This window comes from Vitis riparia, chromosome 13, assembly GCF_004353265.1.
Source record: "Vitis riparia cultivar Riparia Gloire de Montpellier isolate 1030 chromosome 13, EGFV_Vit.rip_1.0, whole genome shotgun sequence".
Lineage (NCBI taxonomy): Eukaryota > Viridiplantae > Streptophyta > Magnoliopsida > Vitales > Vitaceae > Vitis > Vitis riparia.
In genome coordinates, this window is record NC_048443.1 from 21,979,006 (window position 1) to 21,992,188 (window position 13,183).

At 33.9% G+C, this 13,183-nt stretch overlaps 1 protein-coding gene across 4 annotated transcripts; it reads left to right on the forward strand.

Moving 5' to 3' along the window:
- The first annotated feature begins 219 nt into the window (after positions 1 to 219).
- LOC117929283 lies at positions 220 to 6,888 on the forward strand. Of its 4 annotated transcripts, none has more exons than XM_034849556.1 (6): positions 223 to 324; positions 586 to 1,209; positions 3,866 to 4,139; positions 4,988 to 5,075; positions 6,025 to 6,091; positions 6,440 to 6,888. In XM_034849556.1, the coding sequence occupies exons 3-6, from the start codon at positions 4,013 to 4,015 to the stop codon at positions 6,491 to 6,493; spliced, it is 336 nt and encodes a 111-aa protein (XP_034705447.1). In that variant the 5' UTR covers positions 223 to 324; positions 586 to 1,209; positions 3,866 to 4,012; the 3' UTR covers positions 6,494 to 6,888. The 4 variants fall into 4 exon arrangements, with proteins under 4 accessions (XP_034705445.1, XP_034705447.1, XP_034705446.1 ...); XM_034849555.1 differs by lacking the exon at positions 586 to 1,209 and adding an exon at positions 2,183 to 2,258; XM_034849554.1 differs by lacking the exon at positions 586 to 1,209 and having other exon boundaries at positions 220 to 324.
- Positions 6,889 to 13,183: the final 6,295 nt, after the last annotated feature.

The window sequence follows — 13,183 nt, forward strand, 5'->3', positions numbered from 1 at the left end:
ACAAAAAGGCCCTAAAATATTTTAGTTGAGGTCGTTAGGTGGAGGGTATTATGGTCACAAGGAATATAACACGTGGCTTATCCACTGCAAATTCCAAATCATATCCATGTCATTTAGAGAGAGAATGGAAACAGTAAGCGAACAAACAAAAAACATAAATAAAAAAATAAAAAAATATACAAAAATAAATTTGAATTCTATTTTTAATTGTTTTTTATTAGCCTACAAAGACTCAAAATCTAACGTTGAATTCTTTATTTTCTCTCTCTAAAATACGGAATCTTCTTCCTCCGTTCTCCGATCTACTTCTCCTCTCCGACTCAGGTATGGTCTTCTATTTTTTGGAGATTTGTGTGTAAATCTGTTGGTTCTCAGATGGGTTCTTTCTGTTTTTTTTTTTGTTTTTTTTTGTTTTTGTGGTGAATGCATTGATAATTATGGAAAGAAATTGATGGGTTTCGGTGGGTTTTATTAATGAGTTGGAGTTTTTGTGGGGATTTTCCTGTATTGGCTCAGTTTGTTGTTATGGTTTTAATTAATTCCATATCTGAGATGTTAAGATTAAGGAATGTTAATTTGGTATAGGTGATTATTGATGTTGGGGATCTTAGAAGCCAAACATGGCATTTTTGTGGAGCGGTGCTCTCGAGGTTGCGTTGTACAAATGTTCCGAGTTCTGGATGAGGAATTTTATGGATCTTGGAAAGATGTGAAGGAATTTTTCTGAGATATTAAGCTTGGAGCTTCGTGATTACAATAATAAAAGTTTTAATATTTATTCTTGTTGTTGTTGTTGTTGTTGTTGTGGTGACTATTGGGGTTTGAAGGATGAAATGCCAAGGCTGGGTTTGTCATGATTGGGTCTCCGTTGAAGGGAGAAATCCCCTGAATTTGAAAGGACAGTTTTGAAGCTTCTTGTTTGGAATTGAATTGTAAAAAGGGGATTTATGAAGGGTTTGGTTTACGCGCTAATTTGGGTTTAGATCAAACAAGGATAGGGTTTCCTAATTGGGTCTATGTTGAACAAGATATGATTGTTGGAGCTTATCTTTTTAGTTTTGAAGGGAGAATTTGCAAATCTCTCTTTGCTTGTGTTGGTGGTGGAAAGTGGAGCACTTGGAGACTAATTCTGAATTTGGTTGCAAACAAGATTGAGGAAAAGAAGTGAAAACATTAATCTTACAGCTGTTGGGAATGGGAAGGGCTATAGTAAGATTCTGATTCCCTGTTCTTCTCTCTCTTCGATGTGGCAAGCAAAGCCTAAAGAAGCATATAGTGCTGGGGAGAATCTTCAACAGAAGTAAAATTCCATTTACAGTGCCTTATGAAGATGTGTTTGAAACCCCAAATATTTAAATATGTAGGGGGTTTAATCCTCTTTTTTGGTTTGCATTTAAAGATCAATTTATGAGGTTGGAAGGGTTTAGGCACTAAATTTTTATTGATATCCTCATAATGGAATAAGAATAAGAAGGAAACAGTAAAGAGTGTGAGCATCATTAATCAATGATCAAGTGGGGCAGACCATCTAAGGAACGCAAGGAATTAGTTTGAGCACTGTATTCCCTTATTCCTTGTTGCATTCTTCCTTCTGAAATTTTTGATTCTGTTATATTGTCTCAAGTAAGAAAAACATTGACCTAGAGACATGGATAAAACGTAAAAGAGAAAAAAATATAGATATTTAAGGTGCCTATTCAAAAAACGAAAGAAAGAAAAAAAAAGAAAGAATAGGGATTTAGGGTTCAAATATTTGGTTCTCTATGTCCTCAAAAATGATCTCATTTGGCTTTGGGCCTTTGGGTCTGATTTGAAGGCTAAAATTGTTATTCATAAACAAAAGCCTTTGGGTTTGCCCTTCAAATGATTTTGTAGTGTACGCTTTCTTTCTATGGTCATAGCTCATTTTAACTCCAATCCTATTGAGGTTAAAACTTGTCAGAAAGCTCTGGAATTTATTAATGATTTTATTTTGTTTTGGTGTTTCTTTCTTCTTCCTAAATTTTTTTCTATATACACTGATAGAGGAACATTTCAGTCTATAGTGGCAAACATTATGATACTCTGATTAGGGTTTTCATAGCCTGTTGAATTTAACCTTGACTACAGCTCAGTTTAGCTTGATTGTAGCTCAATATATATCAGTGCAAGCTCTTTTTGACTGTACTTTCTGGAAGTTCAGGGTTGGTCTCATGAGCCTTTGAAGTTTGTTTCGGATTCAGTCATGGAGTCAGATTGTTTTGCAGCAACCTTTTTGGGTAAGAAATGGTGAAGTTAGATATGTAGACTAAATGTGGCAGGTTTTAGGGAATATCTTTGCTCCCTTAACCCTATAAACATTTGGCTAATTATCATCATAGGGAAGCTAAGAGAGCTAGCACGGGAGGTAAGAGCTGGTTCATAGTGGTGTTGAAATCCTTCCAAATCATTGTTGAGGAGGTCAATGGAGGCTTGAGAGGAAGCATTTTGGAGAGGAGCCGAGGTTCCTCTAGGTGGATTGGATTCAGAAAGGTGAGCTTGTCTCAGTTTCTGGAGGGGGTGGAAGCTTGTTGCAATAAATTAGGTGGGAAGGAGTTTTGCAAGGTTTGGGAGGAGGGAGGTCTTTCAGGATGGAAAGCCCGTTCAAAAGGAGCTGGAAAGTTTTATTCAATGTTCAGTTAAATCCATTGAGGCCAAGGGTTCTGATCTTCCCTGAAGGCAGGGGAGTGGTGGGAAGGTGGACCATTCTGGCCAAAAAGTTGAGGGATCTTAGTGTGGTTCTTTCTCAGATTCAAAAGGAGAGATGCTGCGGCAGAGGTCAAAGGAGGGGAGCAGAAGGCAGGTAATGCCTGCAGAAGGGGTCTTTCTCTGAGGTAGTGCAGAGAGAAAATGGTTGTAGATGAATCAGTGTGGCTTCAGTTAGGCTTGCCAGAGGTGCAGCAGAGGGAAGAGATTCTGAATTTCTTTCTTGGTTTACATCAATTAGCCTTATTTATAGGTTTCTCTAAGAATTTCAAATTTTACTAGGATTCTAATAACCTATGATAACTCTAATTCTAATTCTCCTATTATGAGTCTAATAATTAGCTCCTCCTAATTAAACTCCAACAAATACTAATCCCACTTCAGTTCCAACTAATACTAATTCCCTTTCTTGATGTATATTTTGGAGATTTATCCTCACTACATAACCTAAATTTTAGCTATTACTCAACTTTCGATGCCTAGAATAAGATTTGAATGGGCTGCATAAAGCTATTCGTTATACCAAAATCTTCTGCTATATCTGTCTTGCTCAGATTTGAATAGGCTGCATAAAGCCATTTGTTATACCAAAATCTTCTGGTACATCTGTATTGCTCATTGGATTAGAGATGCATCTTGCTTAATTAATACATTAATGGCTTGAGTAATACATACACATGGCAAAGCCTGAGCACACACACATGCCAAAGCCTATGAATATGTATGTATATACAAACACACACACACACACACGCACACACACACATGCCAAAGTTTTTTACCTCCTAGACAAGTGCATGACCTTTCTCATCGAGCCAATTGCCACTCTAATCTCAATTAGCGCTCTATGAAATAATTTGGAAGAAGAATTCAAGAATGAACTCTAATAGGGAAAAGGAATGAATGTTGTCATTCTAGATTTATTTCAGATGGACATGAATGATTTGGAAACCAGGTCACATATGCTTAATGTAAAAATTGGGTAAGATGAATTTCTCAGATATTGAGAGGACTTCATTAGAAATTTTAGAGACATTGTCTTAATTATCTCCAATATATATATGGAGTTCTTGGTTGGAATAACATGTATTGCATCCAGGCTGATATTTTTCTCTTTTCTTTTTATCTGTTTATTGCACAGAAGAGCTAGTTTACGCAGAGTAGTTGCATTGGAAACCTAGCTACATTCCAGGTGGCTATATCTATTAGCAGAACCTTGGGAGGACTTCTAAAAAGGGACACCAGTCATTAACTCCTGTGTCATTGCAAAAGGGAATGGTCGTTCATTATGGAGATGGCAGAGGTCAATACTGGAGGTTCCCATTCCAATGAGAAGCAAACTTTGGAGTGTTCAGCATCCGCTAATGAACAAAAGGAGCCCATGGAAGCGAACACCTTTGTATTCATCAACCATGGTAACCACCCTCACTTTCTCTAGATTTCTCTCTAAGTTGGACAGAAGGAGAAAATTAGTGGACATTTTGCTGAACAACAAACTAAATATCAATAATTCTATTGAAGATTATAGATCAACTAACTACCTCCCATCTCCCTCTCCAGTAGTCCAATCAAATAACTCCTAACTATTTAATGTTATGGGGCCCAGAAAGATTTTTTTTTTTTTTTATATAGTATCTATGTCATTGTAGTATTCAAAGTAAGATTTTTTTTTTTTAATTTTTTTTTATATATAATTTTAGATATGCAGTTATGAACAAAAATCCTTTACAAAAACAGGCAATGCTACTTTGGTATATTGGACTCAATAAATTGTTCTAGATGTAAAAACCTAAGAGGAAATTTAAACAAAAAAAAAAAAAAGGAAAGAAAAACAAGGTGGCATGTTGACTTTCTCTCATTGGACGTATGCCCACATAGGTCGCTATCTTGGGGGAATATCTGTCCAAGAATGGATTAAATTTTCATTTAAAATTGCAGTCAACAAAAGGCTAATTTTTTCCCTTGACACATCAAACACAAAAATTTATATCCTGTAGTGCAGCCCTCTGGGATGCCTGATAATTAAGATATCATTATATACTCTGAGGTTGCATTAGAAAGTTAAGTTATTAAAAATTTGATTAAAAGAAAAAATGAAGATTAGAAATTAATTTGAAATTTTATGATTGGCTCAATGAAGTTTTTCTTTCCTCTTGGTGTTATCCTCTATAGCTTAATATTACTAGCATTTTTTCCCTTTTTCATACTCAGTTTTTCATAAATTTAGTAGTTTTCTGAGTGGAATCTGGTATATATCTTGTAGCTGCAATTGCTTGGCATGACAGGAGAAGAGAGTGGGTTGGAGATCAATCCCAAAAGTCACAAAGAAAGCAAAAGGATCCAATTATAAGGTATTGACATGCTTTTCTGGAGCTCTTTCATTTCCCGATACAAACTTTATGGTTAAAATTCCATATTATTGATCTGTATGATTTAGGAATGGTCTCCCTTAAAGAACTCCATAACTAAAACAGTAGAAGTTTCTGGAAATATTTCCAGTTTTCAGGGTGAAACAAAGTAAAAATCATAGTTGCAGGAATCACTGGAAGAAAATTATGCCATAATAGTATAATGAATAAAATTTGTACAGAATGGTTGGGCAAATAAGTTGGAGAGTGCCACTATTCACCTTACCGGCTGTTCTTTTGTGGGCTTGTCCTCAGCATAAAAAATGTAAAAGAGAAAAAGGAAACACATACATCTAGTTGAAATTGCATGCATGAGTCTACACTTTGAAGGGCATCAATATTTTCTCTTACGTAATATTTCAATTTAGTAGAACACGGTAAAGTGTAAACCCTGTGCTTTACATATAGTAATCCAAACTTTTTTTATATTAAACTGTAGTTTACAGACTTGGATATTTTCTTGGCGTTTCCCTTAATGTATCCATTTCTGCACTTGCAAAATGGACTCATTCAAGATTTTGAGGGGTTTGCTTCATATTTTCAACTGATGGTCTAGATTCTGAGAAAGCTATACTGGGAATCTCAGTTAGGTTGGCCACCCAACATTTGGACTCTGAATTCATGAGAATTGTGTGCTACCTTCAAAAGGAGAGATATTTACATTTGAAATGGTGATTCAGCTTTGAAATTCATGACTGGTGACTGTACATTGAGGGAAAATTCCCAAAAGAAAAGTGAAGGATTGCAAATACACCTACAAAAGAATACGTAATCCTTATTTCATTTATGAGTATCATATTACTTTGTGACGGCTCAGGCTTTTTCCTGTCATCATCCTTTCTTGCTTCTAAACCATTATATGGAAATTAAATGCTGGAAGTTTTCTTTGCAGCTGGTCAATGACTTATGAGGATTTGCTCTCAACTAATGAGCCTTTTTCAGAGCCAATCCCTTTGACTGTAAGCTTCTTTGATGCTCAAACCAACCAAAGAATCTTTTTAGATATTCAATTATATAATTTTAAATCATGCCATGGAATGAAATTGAGTATGCATTTGAACATCCCATTGAAATGGAGTCATTGAAAATCCCATTGAAATTCCATCATTCTAACCACATAGGACATGGCTGTGTGGGTCATTGCTGCATCATATAGGATGGGTTTAGAAAATGCAAAGCAATCAAACTGGAGTGATCAGAACCTCTAAATGATCCTGATACAGTTTATTATTTCTTCCTTGGTTAATATCTTTTATTTTTTGGGGGGAAAAACACCATTATGAATTTGATTGATTTGTGGATTTCAGGAGATGGTAGATTTTTTAGTTGATATCTGGCAAGATGAGGGGCTGTACGATTAATTCTAGTGGAAGGTTGGACATGCTCTATTCCTTTCTAGCAGCTGATTCTTCCATTTCTTGATCATATGAACTCTGAAAAGCCTCTGCTAAACTTCAATTAACTCCCAATGGAGCCAAAATTGAATTTTTATTTTTGGCTTCTGATTAAAATTTAGACAGCAATTTGAACAGTATAGCTCTCTCATTTATAGGACAGAAAAATTGATTATTACACGATGTTGTTGTTGCTGTTTTATTAAGACACTTGAAAGAGATTCTTACTGAGTCATGGACTCATGACATTTCTTTGGTATTTTTTTGGTGATCTTTGAATGAGTTATCTGAAGAGCGGTGTTAAATGTTCTTGGTATAAAATACAGACATGATAGGAATAAAAATGAAGGTGAATTACAATACCATACAGGAGTGAGTTTTTGTTTTTCATGAGAATGAGAATGAGAATGAGAATTTCTAGTAATCAATCATTGTAATAATTTTGCATTTCGTTTCCTTCTTCAAACATGCTCACAGTGTATGTAGGATATCAATTTTGGTTTCTATTTCCCTCTTGATCCTCCAGTGCAGGTTGTTATATTTCTTGCTTAGTTTATACACATTAGAAGAGAGCAGGGATGACAATGCGGTGGGTCGGGATGAGTTGTCTTATCTTGATTATATAAATTAATTCTCATCTCCATCTCAATAAAATATTTAAGTGAGGCTGGATGGGATTGGTTAATTTTTTTAATTATATTAAAAATAAATATATTTTTAGATAAAGAAATATTATAATTTGTATAACATAAAAGTATATATTTTTTTTTTTACTATTTTATATGTATTAAAAATTTAATTATATTTATAAGTGGGGTGAGAGGGATAAAGTAATACTTGAACTTGTTCCAAACACTCTAACCCAACTCTCTAACCTGTTTATTTTGATCTAAACTCAATCGGTTGTCTCATTGCCAAACTTATTTCACAAGTATGACCAAATCCTAATCTCATATTTATTTTGGCTACAAAAAAATCTTGATACCCTTAGCTATGTTTGGTTGGTCAAACATAGCATGAGATAAGATTAAAAAGAGGATATTATATTATATTTTATGTTTGATTGGTGATGAGATAAGATAAGTTATCCTATTACTTATTTCGATCCTATATTCAATCAAACATGGGATAAGATAAAGTGATAAGATATATTATCCACATTTTTTTTTTATTTCTTCTACATCATATATATGTTAATTTCATGCTATGATATGAGATATGCATATCCTCTTGTATCATAAATTTATTTTTTATTATTTTTTATATACTCATTTTGCAAAATAAAACTTTTTATTATAAATTGAATTTATGGTTAAAAAAGAAAATTTTAAAAAATATTTAGAAAATAATATTAATATATGATATATAAATTATTTTTATATATTGAATAACATAATATATTTTTTTTATTTATAAAGTTTAAATGTTTTAATCATGAAACTTGTTAAATATAAAAGAAATTTCATTTTTTAAAATAGAAAATATTAAAATGTGATATAATTTTTATTTTAAATATTAAAAATAATATATGTATTCCATATTATTGTTTTATTCATTTTACAAATTAAATATCAACATAATATAATATGATATATCTCATTGCATATGATATCTTACAATATTATATATTCATAGGATATGTATCAAAGATATCATATTCAGTTGGAAATCATATTTTAGGATATTCTATCAAATGGAATATGATATCTTAAGATATATATATATATATATATATATATCCTATCTTTCCAACTAATGACCCAATAAACCATGAAATAGGATAAGAGAAAAAAATATTATAATATCTCATATTTAGTTTGTAATGAGATAAAATAAACTATCTAATAACTTATTTTATGTTCAATTATGATAAGTGGTGAAATATATTGTTTTTTTTTATTATTATATAATTTCTAGATAAGATATGTTAATCTTATCCTAAGTGAGATATGCATATATTATGTATGATGTATCATTTTTTTTTAATTTTAATTTTTATTTATTTAATTTAAATATTTTAATCATAATATTGTTAAATGTAAGAGAAATTTCATTTTTAAAATAAAAAATATTGAAATATAGTAAATTTTTTATTTTAAGCATTGAAAAATAATATATATTCCATGTTTTTTTTTTTATTCATTTCACAAATTAAATATAAATATAATATAATATAACATATCTCAAATGATATGCTACTCTATGATATCATGTTCAGATATCATATCCTAAGATTAGAGGATTAATTACACTATTGTAGACCCCTCTTTTGGGACCAAGGGACACTTGTTTTTTTTTTTTTTAATTGCTTTTTATTGATTACATTTCATGGGATATTTGTCACCACTTGGGAAGCTTGGTTTTTTAAGGGTAGGATGATGAAACACCATCACTACAGAGAGGAGTGGGGGATGACCTCCACAAGTGAGCAAGTTGCATGGGACGTGTGGAAAAACACACTACCACCTTGCCATGGTGGTGGTTGAGATAAAAACTTTTTTTGCTAAACGGGGAGCAGTGGAATAGAAGGGTGCAGAAAAAAAAAAAAAAGTTGTAGGAAGAGGGGCAAGAAGCGAGAAAGGTGTGAGGGCACACATAAATATTATGGGTTTCCGATTATTGGGAGGAGAAGAAAGAGCAATAGCTGCAACCCAAAAATACATTATTGGAAAAGAAACTTTCAGGTATGGTCATCGTGCATTTCATTATTTTTTTTTCTTCCTCTTTGCTTATTGATTTTGAGTATTGATTACTGATATGGGTGTGAATATTATATGTTCATGCATCGCTTGTTGCCTGTCAAGTTGTTGATGGACTAGATCTTGCTATATTCATTTATTATGTTTCGTTTTTTTTTTTTTAAGTATATCCTGAATACAGTTCAGTTTTACTATGTGACGTATGAGAGTCATGTTTTCTACTTCTTGTTTCATCCACTAGTTCTTGGCCCGTTGATTAAAATGTGAAATGTGGCCATGGTTGGTTCTATTTGCTTCTTTCATTTGTGCTCTGTTTTCTTATTGCTTCCCATTTCCCCTTGTTTCTGATGTCTATTTATGGAGAGTTGGGCACAATAATTTTGGAGCACTAGGATGTTCTCAGTGTTGGTGAATCGAAGGCGTTTATGAGATTGGGTGAGATAATACTCGATAATTTCAAGGATGTTTATGAGGATAAGTGCAGTTTCTTTTGCATTTTCTTGGAATGCTGGTGATTGTTTCTCAAGTTTGACACAGTTTTTGAGGGTACCGAAAGTTGGTTAGTGAGTTTGTTTTGCTATTTGGGTCTGAACATGGGTCATCACAGAGTAAAGAAATTGAAGGCCCTAAGGAAGAGAGTAGGAGGAATGCGACACATATGGTAGATTTGTGTCTCGGGCTTGTACTTTATTAAAAGAGGGTTGCGTGGAAAAATGAGAGATGAAGAGAGCTGGAGATTTGTTTAGTTGTTCCCTTATGGTCAAGAGCCTTTGATAGGCTGGTTGAACTGTATCCTTGAGGATTTGACCCCATCATGACTTCTTTGCATGGAGATGACGGCTAGAATTCCACAGTTGCACCTCATTAACACGACCACCCTTCATTCGCTACATGGTCACTTCGGTCCTTTGCAAAATCCTCCAAAAAAAGCCTTCCTCCATCAAGCCCACCTCTTGGGCCAAACACTCTATGCATAAAGCAACTTGTCACCCCCATTATTCATCTCCTTATCCTTCATACCTACTAAGTACATCATCATTTCCACCATCACATAATCCACCTTTAGCTCATTTCCTTCCACTTTCCACATGTATGAAGCTCTTATGGGTATGGCCATCTTAGTGTACGTGGCCATTTCCTTTCTAGTCTTCCAGCTTGCTGCTAAGTCTTCACGACATTCAAGTTATCACCCAACTTTCTAGAAGTGGCTTCAAATGTTGATTTAGTTGGCAATGAAGCCAATGAGGCTGCTTTAGAACATGATCTTTGCCAACTATGTGAATAAAAAGTAAATCAGAAAAAGTCCCTAGTGATATGCACAATAATCCGGTAGGCAAGGAAGGTCTCGCAAGCAGTTCTTAGACTATAGAAGTTAAAATAGTTGGAAGGTTAGAAGCTGTGCACTTACCTAATCTCGTTCTTGTTCTCACTCCTATTCTCACTCTCGTTCTCGTTCCCACTCTAACCTTCGACAATGGGAAGCTCCAGTCACGAAACTACTGTGGACTCTTTCCTTTCCAACCAATCCACCAAGGTCCTCGTCACTGGTCACCATGGTCTCGTTGGCTTCACCATCATCCACAAGCTCCAACAGCTTGGAGTCACCTATGCACCACCATCCTATCCACGCACATGTGACCCACGCATGCATGGCCACCCAAAGCCTTGGCAAAGCCTCCATCAAAATCCTTCTTTCAACAAATCCAAACCTCAAGCTAGAAAACTCCATGCCAGAATCTCATTACCATGCTCACCACACTTCCTCAGTCTTTTCTTCTCAGAACAAAAAAATTGTGGGTTCTCTCTCTAGGTTTACTGTTTATGCTTTCTGGAGCAACTCATTAGAAACTATGTGCCTACATGGGTTTTTTTACCACACCAAGTCCTATAATGGAGGCTTTGAGATTTAACTTGTTCTTGACAAATGCACAGGAACTGTTACTGCTTTCTATCTATCTTCTCAAAACTCAAAGCATGATGAAATAGACTTTGAGTTCTCGGGGAACAAGTTTGGCCAATGCTTCATTTTACAAACAAATGTCTTAATGGGAAGAAAATGAGAGAGAGAACATAGAATCTATCTTTGGCTTGACCCAACCAAGGCTTTCCACTCGTACTCAATTCTATGGAGTATATATTTGATGGTATTCTTGGTGGATGATGTCCCAATGGTAGTGTTCAAGAACCAATGTTTTCATAATCTCTGTCATTTGACCGGAAAAGTTACCGGTTTACGGTTCACTGGTCGGACCAGCGGTCGGACTGGTGACGTCATAAATATATAATTTATATATTATATAAAATAAAAATATTTATAAGAAATTTAAAATATATATAATTAAAATTTTTAATATTATTTTATTTTTATATTTGAAATGCTAAATTAAATTATAAAGATAAATATAAATATATTAATATTTTAAATTTTATTAAATATAATATATATAATTATAGACCTCAAAAATTATTTCAAGCCCATTTTTAATTGTGGTTTTTAATATTTTTATTTTATTTTTTTTATTTTTGGCCTTTTCTTTGGTCTAACATCCAAACTCATTTCTTTATATCCATTTTTGGAGAACTAATCTAGACCCTTCATTTTTAGGCTTCATCATAACCATTCATTCAAAAATAAACCCTAATTGCCACCAACCATCCTCATTTCCCCTATTTTCATTTTCTTTATTTTCTTTCTTCTTTCTTCCCTCACCACACCTATTGCAACTTGTCATCATCGACCCCCATTGCTACCACTCTCGTCAACCATCGTCGGCGATGCGGCTATGGGCACTACCCCAACCAACACCCCCCTTCTTCCTTCTCATCTCATTATCTCTCTCTCTTATAACTCATAATCTCTCTCTTTTACTACCAATTTTCTCTCACATCCCACCTAGCCTCACCATGCCAATGGACGTCGGCCAATCATTGGCATCATCCTTCCAATGGATTGGAGGTGGAGATTGCTAGAGACTTAAGAGTCTAATGAGCAAAGAGATTGTTTTAAATAGAAAAAATGGGGTCATTCAACCGTTCGGTTCTTGAAGAATCTTCTGGTTCACTCGGTTTACTTGTCCAACCGTCAGTTCCGATGGTTCGTGACTGGTTCAATAACTAAACGGTTTAGAGAAAGGGACCGAACTGGGAAGGCCATCAATCAGTCCAGTTTGATTTTTAAAATGTTGTTAAGAACAACACAAATTTACGAGTGAAGTTTCCATTTCGACCAACCCACGAAGGTATACTCAAGCTAGTAGAAGGTCAACAAACAAGCTACTTGCCCTAAATTGAAACCACTAGTATCCACAGAGCAGCCACCTTGCACCTCGAGCCCCACTCTTGCATGGTCACTCTTAAGTGCACCATCTAAAGGCCACGTGTCATCCTCTTTGTTTGTTTGTTTTTTTTTTTTTTCCATCTGGTGTAAAAATTTAATTTTCAAAACTCCAATTTTCAAATTTAATTTTCAAAATTTCAATTTTCAAAACTCCAGATATTCAAATACTTTTAATTTCATTCTGGTTTTCAAATAAGTTTAAATCATTTCTTTTCTTCTTCTTTTCTTAGGGTTTAAAGTCACCAAAAATTCCGTTTTTTGTTTTTTTAATAAATTTGGTACATTTCCCTTTAGGTAAGCACTTTCACAAATTTTCTTTGATTTTCAAATAATTTTTCGATTTTCTCGATTTTTAATAAGTATGAATGAATTTTTCATAATTCCAAAATAAAGGAATTTATGATATTAATTCATGCAAAATAAATTGGGTTTTGGTGGAGGCTCAACATCCATGATATTTTCTTTAAAAATGATTTGAGTGAAGTGCATAATTGTCATTGAGGATTTCTTACTTTGTTTTGTGACATGTGCAATATATTTTGTATTCATTATTGTGCAATAATCCTATTTCATGATAGCATGTTCTTATTTACTGCTAAGGTATGCTCCCACTCTTACTTT

Excerpts from the sequence above, each read along its gene's own strand:
- LOC117929283 (XM_034849554.1), top strand. The coding sequence starts at position 4,013 with ATGGAGATGGCAGAGGTCAATACTGGAGGTTCCCATTCCAATGAGAAG. Across the intron at positions 5,076-6,024 it reads CAAAAGGATCCAATTATAAG|CTGGTCAATGACTTATGAGG; the intron begins GTATTGACATGC and ends TTTTCTTTGCAG. Across the intron at positions 6,092-6,439 it reads CAGAGCCAATCCCTTTGACT|GAGATGGTAGATTTTTTAGT; the intron begins GTAAGCTTCTTT and ends TGTGGATTTCAG.